This window comes from Petromyzon marinus, chromosome 52, assembly GCF_048934315.1.
Source record: "Petromyzon marinus isolate PM22_M1 ecotype Great Lakes invasive population chromosome 52, UKy_Petmar_22M1.pri1.0, whole genome shotgun sequence".
NCBI lineage: Eukaryota > Metazoa > Chordata > Hyperoartia > Petromyzontiformes > Petromyzontidae > Petromyzon > Petromyzon marinus.
Window position 1 is genome coordinate 11,415,124 of NC_133718.1, and position 22,629 is coordinate 11,437,752.

The window sequence follows — 22,629 nt, forward strand, 5'->3', positions numbered from 1 at the left end:
AGTCTGGAGATCCAAAGATTTGGCATCTTAAACGAGATATTAACTGCCTTGCCAGGTATACAGATCATGGGGTTTGATCCTAATGTCTAAATATTTGGATTCTCCGCCAACAATTAAGTCATGCAGTTGCAGTATTCACCCACTACATTTCCACAAGCCACTTCTCGTTGAGCTATCATTTGAGGCCAGGTTGCTTTTGAGAAAGCTATATATATATAGCTTTGGGGCTTACCTGGCAAAAGGTTGGTCTAAACCTTGAGGTCCGGTGGGTCCCTCCGTATCAGCAGTCCCAACACCCCCCCCCTCCCCCAAAGCAGTCCCCTGCACGTGAGTGGTTGTCAGAATCTTTAATCAAGGGGTGCAAGAGATTAGAGTGCAAGTGAGAATAAGAGAAGGGGCAGTGGCAACGGATGTTTTTTTGGCAAAACAAAACCGACGGACGACAGGCAGAACTCACGACCACTCCACAGGACCACCACTCCCACCGTGGGGTGGTGGTCCCTCTTACCCCTCCCAGGGTCCTCTCATGGTCCCTGTCGCTGGTGACCACACCTGGGATCAATTGTAATGCTGCCACAATAAATTTCAATCGGTGTCATTATTGTAATTTCAGCTAAGGATGCTGCTGTACAGGCAAAGGTGCAGCCCGGAAGCTTCTTGCTCGGGCCACTCCGGGCGCAAGGGCCTCTGCAAGATCGAGCTTTCAAGAGCCCCTCCAGAGGGTATATTTGGTCTACTCTTCCACACTGACCTATGTTGTAAGGGGTGGGAGTATCCACACTACCCCCCATCACACACAACCTGCAGATTGATGATGGGGTGCAGCCATTTATACTGCTGAGGTGGTGGACAGGTGGGTTGGGAGGGGGGGGGGTGATTTAAGAAACTTTCCACCCATTGTTTCAGACGGGATTAAACTGGCAACGTGGATTGCAAGGCCATTAACGTGATCCACTACACCAGCTTACTGCCGCCACTACTGTAGATGAAATTATAACCGACCCTCGGTCTGGTGGTTCAAACTTCCCATCCCCTAAACTGTTCCCAAAAGCCGGGTGACACACCCTCTCCCCCCCCCCCCCACTTGGTCCCCGAATGTCCTCTAAAGCCTCCCCTTGGTCCCCCCTAAACGCCAGACTCGCCGACCTACATCATGGCCCCGTTACCCCAAGGCTAGGTTCACCACCTGTCACGGTTTCACCCAGACAGAATGGGAATTTGGTCTCTTGCGTTCGGGTGGCACCAACTGACTTGTACCAAGATCTCGTGGCAGCATTGCCTTGGAATTTTCCCACAGATGTCTACTCGATCCAGAGCAGACCGTACAACGTATGACGAAGCAATGTCCCGATCCACAAATACGAAGGAGAAATCACGGCGATACACTCCGCTGCTCCCGACGCAGTTATCTTGCCTTGACCACCTGAATCTGAAATGGTCATTGTTTGTGCTGCATCTACATCAGCAGCCGCACAAAAGAATCGGAGACCTAGGCCGAGTGAGAAATACGCCCGCAGTTTGGCCTGCGGACGAGGCGGCGACCCTAACCACCGTGACCCCTGTAACCGTGACCCCTGTAACCGTGACCCAGGGGGTCGTGACCTTTAGAATACGAGTCTATGCTGGCGGCAGCAGCGGGTATGAACGTCGCGCGGGGCGCGGTTGAATTTAATCGCGTGAAGAAGAGGCGCGGCGGGGGCCTTGAAGATCGCGGCCCCGGAACGGATCGAGGAGGATTTGAAACTTCAGCTTCTCAGATTGCGGCTGCGTCTGATTGAGACACGCCTCGCTACTGTTTGCCCCTAATTGCAATTAAGCGCTCTGGATCCCCCACTGGGTGACGGTAATTGCGGCTGGCGGGAGTGAAGGGGGGCGGTGGGCGGGCCCCCCGCCCCCCCCTACCCTATCCCCCCCCCCCGGCATTGCCCCCCCCACCCCGCCTTGGCGTTAATTAGCTGTCTGTCGTCATGGTAACGCTGGTTGTGGCACAAGCCTGCTTGGCTGATGCCGCTGCTACCACCACCAGACCCAGCCCCCTCCTCCCCCACCGCACGCCCAACACACCCAACACACACCACCGGTGGCCAAGGCAGAAGAGGGGTCGCGGCAGCGTGGCCACGTGGTGTGCGGTGGTGAGTTTTTGTGGTCGTGGTTTGACGTCGCATGGGTTCGGTGGTGATGGTGAGGTGTGTTTAGTGTAAGGTGCCGTGTAATGTGGCGGTGTGTAGTAGTGTATAGAGCGGTGTGAAGTGTGGCAGTGTGTTGTACGTAGCGCGGTGCGTAGCTTGGCGGTGTGGAGGAGGTAGTACGGTGTGTAGTGTACAGCGTGGTGTGTAGTGCGGTGTGTAGTGTACAGCGTGGTGTGTAGTGCGGTGTGTAGCATGGTGTGTAGTATGCGGTGCGGTGTGTAGTGTGCAGCGTAGTAGTGTATAGAGTAGTGTGTAGTATGGTGTGTAACATGGTGTGTAGTATGTGGTGCGGTGTGAAGTGCAGTGTACAGCGTTGTGTGTAGTGCGGTGTGTAGCATGGCGGTATGAAGTATGTAGTGGGTGTGTAGTGTGCAGCGTAGTAGAGCATAGCGTGGTGTGTAGTGTAGTGCGGTGTGTAGTGTGCGTTGTAGCGTGTTCCGTGGAGTAGATGAGGCCACCCACGTAAGCCCATGTGTCGCTGCGCTGACCCACGCCGAGCCCTGGCGTCTATGCCGAGTGCCGGGGGGGCGTGGTGGCCGCGTGCCGTGGTAGCGTGGAGGACACGGAGGTGGCACTCAGATGATGGCCTTGGCCTCGGGCAGGAAGCCCTCCCAGTACTTCACCAGCTGTGGTGACACACGCGCCCGGCACACCTCGTCACACTAGGACCTCGTCGCACACAAAGGACCTCATTTGAGGCCGAGTCGACCAAGGAGAGGCCCAAGACCAGTTCAGATAATCGTCTCTGGTGTTGGGTGCGAGCGGTAATTGAACTCGGGTAACAGGGTTCGTAGCTGAACGCGCTAATCGCTGTTCCACCGCACCGCACACACAAACACACCTATGCACATGCACCAACACATACAAAGCTCCCCCATGTAACCTTTAACAGACAAATATCCCCCGTGTAGCCTTAACGGACTGTTGAAGTGCATGCATGTTAGCGGGCACCTATGAAGGCCGGCACGGAACACGACAGGGTGGGTGGCCAGCACCTCGCCCAGGCCGCTTTTGTCTCCCAGGTGGCGATGTTTACACACCGACCCACTGCACCACAATAAACCTTGTGACACCTCACTGCCTCAAGACCAATACCCGCCATTCGCCACTAAGTGACGGTGACGTCGCCTGTGCCAGGCTAGGTGCACTTCGATATACCCCTTATTGCACACAACAAAAGCCGCCATTCACCATTAAGCGGCGGTGACTTCACCACAGCGCTCGTGCCAGGTTATGTGCACTTTGAGGCCACGTAAAGTGTTGAAAGCTCGCCGACAGGTCACGGGACAGACCGAGGTGCTATGGGTTCACCGACTGAGATGACCGGCAGATGCACCACCTGTGCTGCCCCGCTATGCAAACTTGCTGCATTTTAGCCGCCTGCTGTGGTTGGAGAGCAGGCTGCCTCCAACTGCACAGTGGCGTCTTTCACGAGCCTCCTCCATAGAGGCCAATCTTGACACCGCTGGTACAAGTCTCCGATAAGTCCAATCGGCTCCACATTCCCCTGCACTGCATCAGCCCATCTCTTCTCCATCCTGTGCCGTGCCCATTTAACACCCTCTATCTGGTCAAACAAGCTTTTTGGGCATGCGGTGGCCTGGACATGCAGGCTACATGACCCAGCCAACAAAGCCTCACTGATGAGACTGTGTCCAGATCGGCGCAGACGTTCTTTTTAGACGGGGGTCAACATTTTACGAGCATAGAAAAGGGAAGGCATTCACTGTAGCCGAAAAGATCTTCATCTTCTTACAGAGCAACAGGCCAGGTAGCTTCCACGCAGCGTTACACAGCCAATGAAAAGATAATGGAGTTCAAATTATCTGGATACCTCTCGCACCTTCAATTAGCACACGTGGTTATGTACGGTGCGAAAGAAGTTCAACACACATCGGTATATGTACTGCCAAACCAGAATTAGTCATGAGCACACTGCTCAGAAATGGGAACTCTTTCATCCACTCTCTCCACAACTGCCTCTTCACTCACGGGGAGATGAGGGGGTGGAGTGTTTGACGACATAAACCCACCCCAGTTAGGTGCTTAGTTTTGGTGGGGCTCATGTTAAGGCCCCACCCTCTTAGGTTCAGCAGCAGTGTCTCCTAACTCCCCAGATTGAACAGCATTTCTTTAAAAAGGGACCCCCCCTCACCCCTCACCAGAGCATCCTTCCAATTTTGCAGAACCAGTCCTCTGATCCAGACGTTTGTGATCATGTCACATGGGGCAGTCTGCACAAAATCGCCACTCTTCGTAAGCAGTTCGCTCGGTAAGTAATCTCTACCTGGAACTTCACCTGGCCACGGGCTCTGGACCGCTTTACGTATTTCCACAACAGATGGCACATCAGCCGGCCAGCCACTCACAAGGGGTGGCTACTTCCTCCTCTGATATCTGTAGCACCACAGCCCCAGCAGGGACAACCCCCACCTTGCCCCACGATGTTTCCTGGGCTGAGGAGGTTTCCCGTCCACCTTCACACAAATGCTCAGCAAACCCGCAAACCTGTTTGTTCCTGGCGGTCTGAGATCGGATCACCACTCTTTACATTTAGGACGGTACTCGGTGTGGCGCTGCAAGTGACTTTTTTTGATAGCGTTACGCACGCATACCTCGTCACACACCTCGTCACACTCAATGCCTCGTCACACACCTCATCACACACCTCGTCACACTCAATGCCTCGTCACACACCTCATCACACTCAATACCTCGTTACAGACCTCGTCACACTCAATGCCTCATCACACACCTCGTCACACGCAATGCCTCATCACACACCTCGTCACACTCAATGCCTCGTCACACACCTCGTCACTCAATGCCTCGTCGCACACCTCGTCACACTCAATGCCTCGTCACACACCTCGTCACACTCAATGCCTCGTCACACACCTCGTCACACTCAATGCCTCATCACACACCTCGTCACAGACCTCGTCACACACCTCGTCACACTCAATGCCTCGTCACAGACCTCGTCACACTCAATGCCTCGTCACAAACCTCGTCACACTCAATGCCTCATCACACACCTCGTCACACTCAATACCTCGTCACAGACCTCGTCACACTCAATGCCTCATCACACACCTCGTCACACTCAATGCCTCATCACAGACCTCGTCACACTCAATGCCTCATCACACACCTCGTCACACTCAATGCCTCGTCACAAACCTCGTCACACTCAATGCCTCATCACACACCTCGTCACACTCAATACCTCGTCACAGACCTCGTCACACTCAATGCCTCATCACACACCTCGTCACACTCAATGCCTCATCACAGACCTCGTCACACTCAATGCCTCGTCACACACCTCGTCACACTCAATGCCTCGTCACAAACCTCGTCACACTCAATGCCTCATCACACACCTCGTCACACTCAATACCTCGTCACAGACCTCGTCACACTCAATGCCTCATCACACACCTCGTCACACTCAATACCTCGTCACAGACCTCGTCACACTCAATGCCTCATCACACACCTCGTCACACTCAATGCCTCATCACAGACCTCGTCACACTCAATGCCTCGTCACACACCTCGTCACACTCAATGCCTCGTCACACACCTCGTCACACTCAATGCCTCATCACAGACCTCGTTACACAAAGACAAAGGCCCGGGACCGGTTCAGATAATCTTCACTGGTGATGGCCGTGAGCGGGAATCTAAGTCGAGTCCCCGGGTTTGAAATGCAGCGTAGCGCTACCCGCTACACTACCGCTCCCCACACACACAAAAGATACAAAGATCCCCCGTATAGCCATTACAGGGTGTTGGGGCAAGTGCTGTTAGCGAGTAGCACCTACGAAGGCTGGGACGGCACACGAGGAGGTGGGTGGCCGGCACCACGTCGAGTCGGCGGCCTCGTCACACGCCTCGTCACACCTCGCTGCCTCATCACACTACCTCGTTATATCGTCACACCTCGTCACACGCCTCACCTGTGCCTGCGTGTGCACCAGGGCCTCGAGGTAAGACACCACCGCGTGCTTGAAGTCTCTCACTCGCTCCCTCTGCACGCGGCACGACGAGGTGAGCAAATGTGAAGGGGAGTAACATGACGAGGTGAACGACGACACGGCGAGGTGAGCGACGACTCGACGAGGTGACGGTGAGGTGAGTGACCAAAGAGGTGAGTGACCACACGACGAGGTGAGTGACATCACGAGGTGACGACAGTGAGGTGAGTGACCACACAAAGAGGTGAGTGACCACACAAAGAGGTGAGTGACCACACAAAGAGGTGAGTGACATCACGAGGTGACGACAGTGAGGTGAGTGACCACACAAAGAGGTGAGTGATGACACGGCGAGGTGAGTGACATCACGAGGTGACGACAGTGAGGTGAGTGACCACACAAAGAGGTGAGTGATGACACGGCGAGGTGAGCGAGTGACGAGACAGGGAGTGTGATGAGGATACGGAACAAGACGAGGCCACAATGAGGTGACTGTGATGAGGTGAACGATCATCGTATGCTGCTCCGGTGAAGACGTTAGTGTGGCGAGTGAGGTGAGCATAGTGAGTGGTGAGTGTGGCGAGCGTGGTGTGGTGGGTGATAAGTAAGTTGTGTGTGGTGAGAGTTGTATGGTGAATGTGGTGAGGTGTGGTGTGTGTGGTGAGAGTGGTGAGTGATGTGAACGTGGTGTGGGGAGTGGTATGGTGAACGTGGCGACTGAGGTGTGTGGACGGTGAGTGTGGTTAAGTGTGGCGAGTGTGGCCTCACCTCGAATCTCGCCACCTCAGTGCGAATCGTTTTGGAGATCGACTCAAACTCCGCCTCTCCCTGCTCCACTTTGCCCTCCCACTGCGTCACACCACAACGTCACAACAAAACATCACACCACTTGCACCACATCACACCACTTACACCACAACATTACACCACTTACACCGCAACATCACACCACTTACACCGCAACATCACACCACTACACCACAACATCACACTACAAAATCCGTACTACAATGTCAAAAGCATTCAAAAGTCACCCCGTCACGTCACAATGTCACAATGCAGCGGTCACGACATACACACCATCACACCGCAGCGTCACAACACAGCGTCAAACACACCGCACCGTCAAACCATCAACCGCAAGGGGAACACCACCCAGTCACGCCGTCACACCACCACACACCGCACATCAAATCCCACTCATCTGCAGACCGGACCTTGGGGTTCGGAGATCAAATAACCGCTGCTCTCCCAATACACACGGCAGATGTGTCGCTGCAAGTCATTGGAAGGGACCGAAGGGCGATTTGTGGTCGCGAGCTGCTCACGCAGCCTGCATCTCCTCGGCAGTCCGTGACCACCACTCATCCTCGCAGCGCCGCGCGGCTCTCCGAACCTCCGAGCGTGGGCTGCAGCGTTCATCATTTTTTTTGTTCCGATTCCGCTCGCTTACCCAGGACAGCCTCACCGAGCCCTATGATCCTTCTCCAGGAGGGTCCCGCCGAGTTTTCGCAGTGTAGGGGGGGGGGGGGCGATGACTGCTGCCGTTTATTCCAAGCGAGTTAAAAAAGAATTTGCCAAATTTGGACCGCAACGCCGGCACGCGATGGCCTCGCTCTTGCGAACGACGTCACGGGATCTATCACGTCCGGTGCGAGCGAAGCAGACGGCGCCGAGTAGTAGTATTTGTACGGTTAATACGCACTACCGCAGTATAAACCAGGGCGGCCGCTGGATTCGAACCGCAAAGCTCTGCAACAACAAGCGGCAAACTCGGCTGCCGCTGGGCTGCCGCGTCACCGGTAAAGGCCCCTCGCTCCCCCAGCGCGGCATGTTGCGGGCCTGCCGCTTTTACTCGGCTCGCCGGAAACGCCTCCTCCATCAGCCAGGGTTGTCTGGGGAGGAGGGCTGGACTGGGGCACCCAGTGCAGCCATTTGGCATTCACCCAGTGACCCCGCGGCGACCCCGCGGTGACCCCGCGGCGACCCCGCGGTGACCCCGCGTGCGGCTCTGGTGGTTGGCCGCCTGCGTGCGGTTGCACCAACCACATGTCCGGAGCCGCAACCGTTGCCCGTCGTCGAGGCATCAGGAGGAGGGTTGGGGAGGACGCCAACTGTGGGTTTGAACAAAGTCCGAGGAGGATGCCCGTCTCCACAGCGGAAGGACGGCAGAGGCTTCTTACAGATGGCAACCAGCCTCAATGCACGCCACAAGCATTCGCCACGGAGTGGCGGTGACGTCACCACAGTGAAAGTGCCAGGTTAGATGCACTTTGAGGCTACACCACGCACAAAGGCAAAGATCCCCCGTGTAGCCTTAACAGACTGTTGAGGCAAGTTCTATTAGCGAGCACCTATGAAGGCCGGCAAGACACACGCCCGTCCACCTTTGTCTCCCAAGTGACGATGATTACACATCGCCCCAGGTACGTACTAATTTGAGGCAGAGTCGACCTAGGGGAAGCTCGGCACCAGTTCAGATAATCATCACTGGTGTTGGCTATGAACAGAAATCGAACTCGGGTCGCCAGGTTCATAGTGCCGCGTGCTAGCCACTACCGCTCCCCAACAACAACAACCGCCATTCGCCACTAAGTGGCAGTGACGTCACCACGGCGCTTGTGCCAGGCTATGTGCACGTTGAGGCCACGTGCCCCCTACTGTGCCAACTCCCCACCACAGACTGTAGGGGCAAGTGCTGTTAGCGAACACCTATGAAGGCCGGAACACCACACGAGGGAGTGAGTGGCCAACACTACGCCCAGCCATCTTTGTCTCCCCAGTGGCGATGTTTACACACCGCACCGGGTACTCATTTCAGGCTGAGTCGACCTAGGGGAGGCCGAGGACCAGTTCAGATAATCATCACTGGTGTTGGCCGTGAGCTGGAATCGAACTTGGGTCGCCAGGTTCATAGCGCAGCGCGCTAACCGCTACATCACCGCTCCCCAGACACAGACACACAGATCGTTATCACATTCCACAAGATACCACACACCGCAGCACCACGCCACACACCACCCTGGACACAGGAAGTCTGATCAGTCAGTGGTAGGGTTGGGTGCATGAGAGTTGCTGGGTGTGCCGTGTGGGGTTTGCCATGCTGGGTGTGCCATGTGTGGGCGAGAGATGTGTGCCACATAATGTGTACTGTTTGGAATGTGCCGTGCGGAATGTGCTGTGTGGGTTTGTGTGTCGTGTGCGGGTGTGTGTCGTGTGCGGGTGTGTGTCATGTGCGGGTGTGTCGTGTGTGGGAGTGTGTCATGTGTGGGGGTGTGTGGGGGTGTGTGTCGTGTGTTGGTGTGTGTCGTGTGTGGGTGTGTGTGGTGTGTGGGTGGTGTCGTGTGTGGGTGTGTCTTGTGTGTGGGTGGGGTCGTATGTGGGTGTGTGGTGTGTGGGTGGTGTCGTGTGTGTGAGTGGTGTCGTGTGTGGGAGTGTGTCGTGTGTGGGGGTGTGTGGGGGTGTGTGTATCATGTGTTGGTGTGTGTCATGTGTTGGTGTGTGTCATGTGTTGGTGTGTGTCATGTGTTGGTGTGTGTCATGTGTGGGTTGTGTCATGTGTGGGTGTGTGTTGTATGGTGCGTTCTGCGTGCGTAATGTGTGGGTGTGCTGCTTGTACCGTGTGTGGTGTGTGCCGTGTGGTGCGTGGCGTGTGGTGCATGCTGTGTGGTGTGCATGTGTGCGTGTGTGCCGTATGTTGGTGTGTGATGCATGCCATGTGGTGTGTGCGTGTTGTGCGTGTCGTGCGCCGTCGCTCCATGCGGTACACACCTCCGTGACCTCCTTGGTGAAGCATGGCGAGAGAAGGAACCAGCGATTACACCACGAGGCAAGCGCCTCGAATCAAGCGCTCACGCGAAGCAGCATGAGAGCAGCAGCATGAGGAGAAGCAGCTGGATTGTGTGCATTCATAATTCAGTTAAGGTGGCCACCCTGACTGAAACTCCAGAAGCAAGGAGTGGTGGCAAGTGTTCACATGCGAGTGTGTGGCCTGCGTGAGTGAGCGCGGCCTGTGGCCTGCATACAGGTATTGCCCGTGTGAGCGAGTGTTACCTGCTCGAGCACTACCCGTGCGAGTGTGTGGCCGACGCATGCGTGCGTGCGTGCGTTGGTGCTGTGGCAGGGCTGGGGCACCTCGTGGATGTCGTCACGCGCCTGCTGCAGTTTTTCTCCCTTGGCTGCGGCCCCCGACTGCAGCTTCGCCTCGGCCTCGCGCTTCTTCTGCAGCGTGACCTGCGCGTCCTGCCAGCGCTGCCAGCAGCGCACTCGCTGGTCGAACACGGCCTGCACGCACACGCACGCACGCACATGCACGTACACACACACACGTATATACAACAACAACCGCCATTCGCCACTAAGTGGCGGTGACGTCCACACGACGCTTGTGCTAGGCCATGTGCACCTTGAGACCACGTGAAGTGTTGAACAGCCGCTGGTAGGCCAAGGGGCAGACCCAGGTGCCACGGGTCGACTGACTGAGATGACTGGCTGATGCACCACCTGTACCCCCTACTGTGCCAACCTGCTGTGTTTTAGCCACCCGGCGCTCCGCTCTTAGTGAGCGTCGCTCCTCCGCCCTCTGTTGTTGTTAGAGGGCGACTGCCTCCAACTGCCCAGTAGCGTCCTTCACGAGCCTCCTCCACAGAGGCCGATCTTGACACCGCTGGTACCAGTCATCGGCAAGTCCACTCAGCTCCACGTCCTCCTGTACCACATCACTCCATCTCTTCTCTAGCCCGTGCCACACCCGTTTAGCCCCCTCGATCCGGCCGAATAAAAGCTGTTTCGGCATGCGGTGGCTGGGCATGCGGGCTACATGGCCCAGCCAATGCAGCCTTGCCTGCCGGAGGTGCTCACCGATGGGACTTTGTCCAGATCTTTCGAGGATTTGTGAGCTCCTCACCCAATCCAGCCTGGTTAAACCCAGGATTGATCGTAGGCAGGCTAGCCTAAATGTTTCTAAACGGCGAAGATGTTCCATTAGGGGGGTCCACGTTTCGCAAGCGTAGAGAAGGGAGAGAATGACCGTGGCCGGGAAGACCTGAAGCTTCGTGCGGAGCAACAGACCAGGTAGCTTCCACACAGCGTTACGCAACCGATGAAAAGATAATGCCGCTCGACTGGTACACATAAACACACACACACATGTGCATACACACACATGTGCATACACACGCATGTGCATATACACGCACACACACGCATGTACATATGCGCGCACACACATGCGCGCACACACAGAGACGGCGATCACCTGCTGCTGTGCGACCTGAACCGACTCTCGGGGAGCCAGTGCTGTTAGCGAGTAGCTATGAAGGCCGCAACGGCACACGAGGAGGTTGGTGGTCAGCTCCAGCGCCTCGCCGCTTTCTTACTCTACGGCTATGGGAACTGGGGGAGGTCCGGAACCGGAATTTGGCGCGCTAACCGCTGCACTACCCATCGCACACAAAGATCCCCATTATTATTGTTAGCACGGGAGGGGGTCGGTGGCCAACTCTACACCTGGCCGCCTTTGTCTCCCTAACGGTGATGTTAACACACCACACCAGGTACTCATTTGGAGGTTCAGTCGACCTAGGCGAGGCTCAGGATCGGTTCAGATAATCGTCACTTGGTGTTGGCCATGAGTGGGAATCGAACTCGGGTCACCGGGTCCGTAGTGCAGCATGCCAACCTCTACATTATCGCTGCCACACACACATACACTCTCACACAGACACACACAGATACAGACACACACACATGTACATATACAGACAGGCAACAAAGAGACGCAACCACAGAGCAGGTTTGCGAAGGTTGCTCAGGCTCACGGCCAACTGGGTAGAGGCCAGGCACGGCGGCTTTGCCGGTGAGGCCAAACCCAACCATTGGTCGTGGCGAGGGCTGGCGGAGCGACGCTCGCGGCGGGGCCGGACTCGGGGGCTCACGCGATTGAGCCGAGCGCGGGCCGGCGATTGGCGGCGGTGGCGGCCAAACGAGGGTCAGCCTTGCGGGCGGGGGCGCGCGCGAGGCCGCACCTTCACGGAGCCGATGAGCCGCACGTAGTCGGCGAGCAGCTCGGCCAGCAGGAAGGCGTCGGCCTGGGCCTGGGCGCCGTGCAGGCCCTCGACCCGCTCCTCCACCTCGGCCAGCTGGGAGAGCGCGCGCGACAGCGCCGTGTGGTCCTCCGAGGTGCCCAGCATCGCCACGCTGCGCGCAAACGCAGACGTGCACAGCGCCAGGTCTGGAGGGAGGTGGGCGGAGGGTGTCGGGTCGGGTGGGGGTGGGTGGCACAAATGGTACGGTCACGTGCGGTCACGTGCGGTCACGTGCAGTCACGTGCGGTCACGTGCGGTCACGTGCGGTCACGACGCGGGGGGGGCTGGGGGGGTCACACGGCGGGCAAGGAGACGCTCAGACAGATGCACGTACAGGGGTGCGGGCACACAGACGGGGGCAAGTGCAGTTGGACAAACGGTCACGTCCACATGGGGACATGGACACACGGACACGTGGACACGCGGGCACAGGGACACACGGACACGCGGGCACAGGGACACACGGACACGCGGGCACAGGGCTAGGGCTACACGGATACATGAGAACAGAGACGCAAAAACACACACACGCAGGCACGCGTGGGCACGGGGGGGCACGGGAATACAAACAAACGTATACACACAAGGTGGCACTGGCACACGGACACACGGAGGCACAGATGAATGGCACGCACACGGACACATGGGGAAACATGGACACGGACACGTAGACACACGGACACACGAATGGCGTGTGATGGGTTGGGTTACACTACGTGTGACGTCTGTGATGGTGCCACGCACTCTTGCGGTGGTGCGCTATGGCGAGGCGTGATGGTTGGTGATGGTGTCACATACTCTTGCGGTGGTGCGCTATGGCGAGGCGTGATGGTGGGTGATGGTGGGTGATGGTGGGTGATGGTATCCCATACTCTTGCGGTGGTGCGCTATGGCGAGGCGTGATGGTGGGTGATGGTGGGTGATGGTGCCATGCACTCTCGCGGTGGTGCGCTATGGCGAGGCGTGATGGTGGGTGATGGTGGGTGATGGTGGGTGATGGTGCCACGCACTCTCGCGGTGGTGCGCTATGATGAGCGACGGTGAGGCCTCTCACCCTTTCGGTGCACCACCAGCCCCTCCACGCTCCCGTGCAGTCTCCGTAGCTGCTGATCCAGGCTCTCAAACTGCAGCTGCTTCTCCTCGAACCACTACGCAGCAAACGCAGAGATCCCCCGCACAGGATCAACAGACTGTTGGATAAAACGCTGTGAGAAAACGCTTATAGAGGCCAACAAAGGGCCGGTGTGACTGGCACCACGCCCAGCCACCTTTGTTTCCACAGTTCTCCATTGGGCGGTGTTTACACACAGCACCAGGTGCTCATTTACGGCCGAGTTGACCTCGGGGAGGCCCGGAACCGGTTCAGATAACCGTCATCGATGTTGGCGGTGAGCGGGAATCAAACTCGGCTCGCCGAGTTGACCACCGCACAGCCGCTCCCTACCACGTACGCTCACATACACAGAAAACTATGACAACTGGCACAAAAACCACCACCATGCACACACGCAAACACCTTTACTTCCGACACTGCCACCTCCTCCACCGCCACTGCCTTCATCACCACGAACGTCGTCGTCATCATCATGATCACAACCGCTGCTGCCACCACCACCACTGCCATTACCACCACCGCCGCCGAATACCACCACCGGCAAAAGCCACCAACTGCCATCAAATCCACAACCGCCACCACCACCTCCACCACTGCCACCCTCACCACCATCATCGCCACCACCACCGCCATCTCTACCACCACCATCCACACGCACAGCTGGGGTAGTGCGTTAACGAAGACATTGGGCTTACTGGGTCCAGCTCGCTCATCTTGATGGTCATCTTGTTGACAGCCTCGGCCGCCTTGCTGACGATTCGCATGAGTCCGGCTCCACTCAGCGCCTGAGTGCTGACAGCACGGGGCAGCTGCACACACACACAAAGACAAAGATCCACCGTATACAGCCTTAACGGACGATTGGGGCACTGCGCGATGAGCCCCGGCCATCCGGGTTACATTCCCGTTCACAACCAAAGTCAGTGCCGAATATATGAACGGTCCCAGGCCTCCCCAAGTCAACTCGGCCTCAAATGAGTACCTGGTGCAGTGTGTAAACATTGCCACGAGGGAGACAAAGGTGGCCGGGTGTGCTTGAGGCCCCACACCACTCCCTTGGGCGCTAGCTAACAGCAGATGCGCCAATAGCGCAGATGGGCTACACGGAGGTCTTTGTCTGCGTGCGTGTGACAAGGCGGAGGAAGATCGGCCCTCACCTCATCGCGCTCCAGGAAGTCGCGGAAGTCTGGGTCCTGCAGGAGGGTCGGGTGCTTCGCTACTCTTTGCAGGTACCTGCGGGACAAGCGATTACCATGACAATGGCAGGGAGGGGGTGGGTCGTGGGAGAGGGCGGTGGTCAGTTGTGGAGGAGAGCGAGGGGGGAGAGGGGAGGAGAGGGGGGCGCGAGTGGGGTGGGGATGGGAGTGGGGAGGGGGCGCGAGTGGGGTGGGGGCGTGAGTGGGGTGGGGGTGCGAGTGGGGTGGGGGCGCGAGTGAGGTGGGGGCGCGAGTGAGGTGGGGGTGCGAGTGGGGTGGGGGCGCGAGTGGGGTGGGGGCGCGAGTGGGGTGGGGGTGCGAGTGGGGTGGGGGCGTGAGTGAGGTGGGGGCGTGAGTGAGGTGCGGGGGCACCTCTCGAGCGAGGAGCGCCGTTTCTCCACGAACTCCGCGGAGGAGGGGTCCTCCTTCCCCACCTTCACCTTCGTCATCCCTACAGCAGCAGCGCACCCCCCACCCACCGCCAGCGTTAACGAGCGTTAGGTCGTGTGCGGACTCAATCTCCTCGCTCCCCTCTACCCACCCACAACAGGGCCCCACCGTGCCCAACAACTCCCCCAGCTACAGATCCCCCCACTCCCACAACACAGGGGGGTCCCCCCACAACACAGGGGGGTCCCCCCACAACACAGGGGGGTCCCCCCACAACACAGGGGGGTCCCCCCACAACACAGGGGGGTCCCCCCACAACACAGGGGGGTCCCCCCACAACACAGGGGGGTCCCCCCACAACACAGGGGGGTCCCCCCACAACACAGGGGGGTCCCCCCACAACACAGGGGGGTCCCCCCACAACACAGGGGGGTCCCCCCACAACACAGGGGGGTCCCCCCACAACACAGGGGGGTCCCCCCACAACACAGGGGGGTCCCCCCACAACACAGGGGGGTCCCCCCACAACACAGGGGGGTCCCCCCACAACACAGGGGGGTCCCCCCACAACACAGGGGGGTCCCCCCACAACACAGGGGGGTCCCCCCACAACACAGGGGGGTCCCCCCACAACACATGGGGGTCCCCCCACAACACATGGGGGTCCCCCCACAACACATGGGGGTCCCCCCACAACACATGGGGGTCCCCCCACAACACATGGGGGTCCCCCCACAACACATGGGGGTCCCCCCACAACACATGGGGGTCCCCCCACAACACATGGGGGTCCCCCCACAACACATGGGGGTCCCCCCACAACACATGGGGGTCCCCCCACAACACATGGGGGTCCCCCCACAACACATGGGGGTCCCCCCACAACACATGGGGGTCCCCCCACAACACATGGGGGTCCCATCGTCCCAGCTTCCCCCACCTCATAGGGTCCCCAGACCCCCCCGGCCCCGCAAGATCCCCCAGCCCAACGCCACCACAGGGAGGGCCCTGAGAAGTCCCCCAGGATGGAGGGAGGGGGGGTTGGGGCCACAGGGCTTGAGGTCGTCGACTGGGGTGAGGGGCTTAGAGGAGCAGCGTGGGAAGCTCGGATTGGGGGGTGGCTCGGAGTGAGGGGCTCGGAGTGGGGGGGCGTACCGATGACGCTCTTCTCAGGCGCAGGGGGCACGATGACCCCCACAGCGCCGTGCCGGGTGGACAGCTTCGAGTGAAGCCCCAGGAAGTCGCTGAATCGGCGCTTTACCCCAAACTCCGATCCGCGGAACCCGCTCAGTGAGGTCTGCAGAGTGGGGGGGGGGGCACTCTTAATCACTCACACACTCACTCTCACACACTCACACACACTCACTCACACACACTCACTCTCTCACACTCACACACTCACTCACTCTCACACTCACTCGCACACTTCTGCTTCCGGTCGGGGCGAATGGCGGCGATGGCGGGAAAAATCTGAACCCTGTCTGGGCCTCCTCGAGGTCGACTCAGCCTGAAAATGCCGACACGCGGCTCTGTGTGAGGGATATGTGAGCATGAGGAAGACGACGTTTTTGCCACCCAATGGTGTGCAAGGTGCTGCTTGTCCATGCAAAGATGCCGCCTTCCTTGGTCGTAATACGCATCTCATGATGCTATGGCTGCAAAGTTTGCTCGTACATGTTACGTACCGTATTTTCCCGCATATAGCCCGCATACGCATATACCCCGCAAAAAGAGTGTTTTGTGTAAAACAAATTTCAGATAGCCCGCACCTCCATATACCCCGCATGCATTCATATATTTAACGTCGTTACCGCAGCTTTATTCCATCATAGTAATACGAAGTTTACATTTGTAATCCATTCCACTATCAATTGTTAACATTAAAAACATAACCTGCACAAAGAAAACAACTAATCGGAAACGAGTGAACTTAAAACAGTAAATAAGTAACCAAAATAAATATCCAATAAGTAACACATAACTGGTAGATAAGTACAGTTTTAGCACTGGTAGAGTGCGCACTGCGCAGGCAATAGCGGCACTACGGTTACGCCGTTGCCCCCCTTCCACCTCTCCCTCCCCCCAGCTGCCCCACCCCCAACCCCCCAACTATCCCTCCCCTCAGCTCTCCCGTCGCCGGTAAACAGTGCGCGCACTTCAAACATTGTCGTTTAATTGTACAATCAATTCATTTAAAACGTGATAACTTGCAATTTTAGTGTGAGTGGTTTATTCAGCAGTGCTTTAGTCAAAGGTAAGTGTTGCATAGTGGATAGTCCTACCATGAAAACATTTAAACGAGTCATGACATGTCACACGTGTAAAATATTTTTGGGATAGCCCGCACCTCCATATACCCCTCAGGGTCTTGTTTTGTTTGTAAAAAGTGGTATACCCCGCGGGTTATATGCGGGAAAATACGGTATATCGTTTATTGTTAAATTGGAATCACAGTTCCTATGATCACTGGTACATTGTTTTATAGCTTTATTTTGGTGATTTCGAAAAGGTTCTTGTTTAGCCATATTTGTTGGTTGCAGTACACAGAGTTAGACTGGTAACTGTAATATAAATTGTCTTATTGTTGTTATTGTTTGACTTGCATCCCACTGGGATTTTTGCACACAGCGTTAATACGCGGTGCTTTTTATGGAAGACTTTGCTGGTTTTTTTCTGAATTTTTCTGTTGTGCGTAGTCACTTTAAGATGTTTTTCTTGTTCATGTTTGTGTTTGTTGCGGTTGCACCCGATTCAAGAGCCGAATGGCTCACAGGGCTACACCAAAATAAACGAACTGAACTGAACACTCTCACACACTCACTCTCACACTTGCACACTCACAATTCCTCACACTCACTCACACTCACTCACAATTACTCTCACTCACAATCACTCACACTCACTCATAATTACTCACACTCACTATTACTCAAATCACACTCACTCTCACACACTCACAATCTCTCACACACACTCACAATTACTCGCATGTACAGACCCCTCCATGTTGCCTTAACAGACTGTTGGGACAAGTGCTGTTAGCGAGCGCTTATGAAGGCCGGCACGGTACGAGGGTGTGGGTGGCCAGCACCACGCCCGGTCGCCTTGGTCTCTCTCGTGGCGATGTTAACACACAGCACCAGGTACCCATTTGAGGCTAAGTCGACCTAGGGGAGGCCCAGGATAAATTCAGATATTCGTCGCTGGTGTTGGCAATGAGCAGGAATCGAACTCGGGTTGCTGGGTTCATAGGGCAGCGCGATAACCGCTCACTCACTCACATACACTCACGAGCATACACCGACGCATCTACACTCACTGTCATACTCACGGTGATATACACACTCGCTCATATACACACTCCCAATGAACTCTCTCTCATATACCCCAAGCACACACTCACAGCACTCTCACCTCGTCGCTCACCGGCTCGCGAGTAACGCTCACCTTGGTGTTGACGTGATACACCATGTAGGCGTTCATGCCATCACCTGAAACAAAGTCAAAGTTCCCCCCCCCCCGGTATAGCCTTAACAGACGGTTGGGGAAAGTGCTGTTCATAGCAAGCACCTAACACCTGGGGGACACGCGGTTACAAGTACGCATGTACACTCACGCACATGCACGTATACACAAAGGTCACTTACACAGCCTTTAACCGTTGGGGCAAGTGCTGTTAGGGAGTATCTATGAAGGCTGGCACGGTACACTTGGGGGTGGGTAGTCAGCACTACGCCCGACCGCCATTGTCTCCCCAATTGCAATTTTTACACATCGTACCAGGTACTCATTTGATGCCGAGTCAACCTAGGGGAGGCCCAGGACCAATTCAGATAATCGTCATCGACGTTGGCCGTGAGCAGCAATCGAACTTGGTTCGTCGGATTCGTAGCGCAGCACGCTAACCGCTACACCACAGGTCACACACACACAAACGTGTACGTGTGCATGCACACACACGCAAATCACCCCTCTGACTCCAGTCCCGCATCCCCACCTCACTACCCAGCCACCCTCCTCCTCAGCCCCACTCTCAGCACTCACCGACTTTCTCAGGCTCAGTGACATTGACGACCAGGTCACAGACATTGTCCCCCGCCTCCTCCTCCTCCACCTAGGGAGGAACACAGCCTTTAACACACGCACAGTAAAAAATAAATGTAAAGAGAAAGGTCCCCGTATAGCTTTAACAGACTGTTGGGGCAAGTGCTGTTAGCAAGCACCTATGAAGACTGGAATGGCACACGAGAGGTGGGTGGCCAGCACGACGCCCAGCCGCCTTTATCTCCCGAGTGGCGACGATTACACAGCTCTCCAGGTGCTCATTTGAGGCTGTGTAGGCTACAAGGGGGACCTTTGTGTTTGCGTGCAGGTGTCTCACCTCGTCAGTGCTGCTGTGTGAGTGCTGTGCATCCTGTGCTGGGGGTCTCTGGTGTAGCTCCGCTGGGGCTGGCGGTACGAGGGGGGGCGACTCCAGCAGAGCCGATCCTGGAGGGGGCCCCCCCGGGCGGACCTCCTCATCATCCTCATCAGGGCCATCTTCCAACACACACACACGTGTACAAAGATAAAGATTCCCTGTATAGGCTTAAACAGACTGTAGGAGCAAGTGCTGATAGTGAGTAGTGCCTATTAAGGCCGGCACGGCACACGAGGGCGTGGGTGGCCAGCACCACGCCCGACCGTCTTCCTCGTCTCCCTGTTTACACACCACGCCAAGTACTCATTTGAGGCCGAGTCGACTGAGGGGAGGCCCAGGACCGGTTCAGATAATCGTCACCGGTGTTGGCCGTGAGCAGAAATTGGGTCGCTGGGTTCGTAGTGCAGCACGTTAACCACTACACTCCCGCTCCCCGTACAACAGCTACCATTCGCCATGAAGTGGAGGTGACATCACCACGGTGATTGTGCCAGGCCAGGTGCACTCCCAAGGCTAACAGGTCACGGGACAGAGCCAAGTGCAATGGGTTGACCAAAATGACTGTCAGATGCACCAGCTGTGCCTCCCACTGGTCCCCATACAAAGATCCCCCGTGCAGCCTTAACAGACTGTTGGGGTAGGTTCTGTTAGCGAGCACCTATGAAGGCTGGCACGGTACACGAGGGGGTGAGCGGCCAGCACCACGCGCGACCGCCTTTGTCTTCCCAGTGGCGATGTTTTTACACACCGCACCAGGTACTCATTTGAGGCCGAGTCGACCCATACACACACTCATATACACTCACTCCGATGGTGCTGGTCTGGTGGGTCTGGTGGGTCTGGGTGGTGGGGAGGGTGGGGAGCCCAGAGTCGGCCGTGTCCGATTCTAACAACTTCGCTTCCACCCCACGCCGCTGGGTGGCGCGGGCGGAGACGGCGCAGGGATGAGAGCCGCTGTTTTGGTTTACCGCCTCTATGACGGTTTACCACCCCTTAGCCACTGCAGGGGTCACAGCCAACCGCAACAAATTTCGGCCTCGGCTGACCCAGCCAGCCACGAGAGGCAAGCCCCAACAGCAGCAGCTAGGCAGCCAGCCCGGCGGAGGGCTTTCCCAACCCCCGCCACCAGCACCACCACCACCAGCAGCAGCAGCACCACCAGCGCCACCACCACCACCAGCAGCACCACCAGCACCACCAGCACCACCAGCAGCAGCAGCAGTCCAGCCACACTCCGGCACAGGCCCTCCAGGCGGGGCGTGGTGGTGGAGTCACATGAGTGGCACCGGGGCCACGGGGAGACGCGTGACTCGAGTCACATGAGTGGAGCAGCTTCCCCTCTAGCGGATCCGGCCTCCATTGCAATTCCTGTTTATAGCAGCAGCAGCGTCGGCAGCTGGCAATTACCGAACAGCCCCCACAACAGCGATCGCAGCGCGTTGTTACAGCGTTCACCACGTGATTGCTAACAGTAACACTGAGCGCAGCGGCTCGAAAACAGATTGACCAAACTACGAGTCACGGCGTGAGGTCACGGGTGGAGGAGTCACGGGTGGAGGGGTGACGGGTGGAGGAGTCACGGGTGGAGGAGTCACGGGCGAACTCGTCATGTTCCACAAATCGGCTTGTCAGTCACGATCAACCCAGTGCTGGATGAAGGCCTCACGATGAGAACATCAATAATGAATCTACCCAGGGCTCCAGCCACGGTCACCACTCCACCACTCAACTAGACTCAAGGACCCCCCCCCCCCCCCCACCAAGAGCCACGGCTCCCGGGGGCTTGACGAGGTCTCGAGACCCCGGTCCACGGCACGCACCGCCGAACAAGTCGTCGCCGTCGCTGTCATCCAGCAGTGGCTGCTGCTCCAGCCGCGGGGTCGCGGCGGCGGCGGCGGCACCGCTCTCTCCGCTGTCGGGGGCCCGGGTCCCCTGGGCCTCCCCGAGTCGCCCCTGTGGCCCAGCCGCCGTCGCCGCCACCGCCTCGTCGTCGTCTTCGTCGTCTTCCTCCTCGCTGGGGCTACCCGCGTCCGGGCTGGACGGGCTGGGCTGGGGGAGGGAGGCATCGAGGTTGGGGGACGCGGCTCAGAACCCCAACCCCCACCCCCCGCGGCTCCTCACCCCCCGAATCTTTAAGACCCCCAGAGGATGGGGATAAGCGAACCCCTGCGTCCGTCTGGCACGCGACTCCCGCAACTACTGATTGGGGTCCGTTGCACGAAACGTCTAGAGTGAATTCACGCGGCCTCTCTGCATCCCAAGTAAAATAAGGGACCATTTAGTCTTAGTTGGTGTCAGCTACCGAACCCTGAATGTCTGCACCACTTCATGGGGTCGCAGGCCCCTTCCGGGACCCTGGGACCAACCGCATCTTGCAACCAATAAAGAATGTTCCCGCAGGGCCCCTGGAAACACTCCAGCGCCACGAGACCCCCTTAGCGGGGACTCCGGAACTTGGGGAGCCCTTCATCTCTACAAAGGGAGCCCTAGAGCCGAGAACTCCTGGACCACTGAACCCTAGACATATGCATGCCGGGACCCCGGGACCCCTTGCACCGCTCGACCCCGAAACGGAGACCCGGGGGGGGAGGGGGATCAGGGGACCCCTATTAGGGGGCTCTATCCGCGTTCATCCTCGGCCCTCACCTCCAAGGTGCTCTCCGTGCTGGCGAACAGTTCCTCCGCGTCGTCGCCGTCTGCTGCCCCCGCTCCCGTCTCATCCCCCAGGTCCACCAGGTCCCCCAGGTCCCCCTGAGCGCCCAGGTCCCCCAGGACCCCCAGAGCGCCCAGGACCCCCTCGTCTCTCAACTCGGGAGAGCTGCGCGGCTCCTCCGCCGTCGTAGCCGCCATCTTGGTCAGGGGCCGGAGTCCGCGGAGTCACGTGGGGGGAGACGCCGGGCAGGTCACGTGGAGGGCGCCGCGGGGGGGGGGTGTTATGAGGGGTGGGGGGGCTGGAGCTACGGGTCGCCGCGCGCACGTGACAAACGCGATTCGCTAACGGTGCGAGTTCACGTTCGGGTTGAACGATTTGGGGAAAATATCAAATTGTGATTTTTCTGACAGATATTGCGATTAAACGTTTTAAAGTGAAGCTTCAGTTCAATATTTACTGTGTAATAGATTTCAAACATGTGATGGAGCATTACCACAAGATACCATTAAAATATTAACTGCTCTGTAATATATTCTAATGCAAGGATGAGAACTTAAAATATATGAATTGCTTCCAACATGTATTTATTAAAATGTTT

The 22,629-nt window shown here is 57.4% G+C and overlaps 1 protein-coding gene across 1 annotated transcript; it reads right to left on the reverse strand.

The window, feature by feature from the left end:
• Window positions 1-332: 332 nt before the first annotated feature.
• LOC116953466 (sorting nexin-2-like) lies at window positions 333-22,276 on the reverse strand. Its single transcript, XM_032973689.2, has 15 exons — window positions 22,025-22,276; window positions 21,199-21,427; window positions 19,340-19,497; window positions 19,003-19,072; window positions 18,406-18,449; window positions 16,114-16,255; window positions 14,941-15,019; window positions 14,530-14,605; window positions 14,068-14,181; window positions 13,313-13,406; window positions 12,199-12,404; window positions 10,307-10,456; window positions 6,941-7,021; window positions 6,155-6,226; window positions 333-2,815 (listed from the first exon to the last, which is right to left on the reverse strand). The coding sequence occupies exons 1-15, from the start codon at window positions 22,226-22,228 to the stop codon at window positions 2,765-2,767; spliced, it is 1,770 nt and encodes a 589-aa protein (XP_032829580.2). The 5' UTR covers window positions 22,229-22,276; the 3' UTR covers window positions 333-2,764.
• Between the last annotated feature and the right edge of the window lie 353 nt (window positions 22,277-22,629).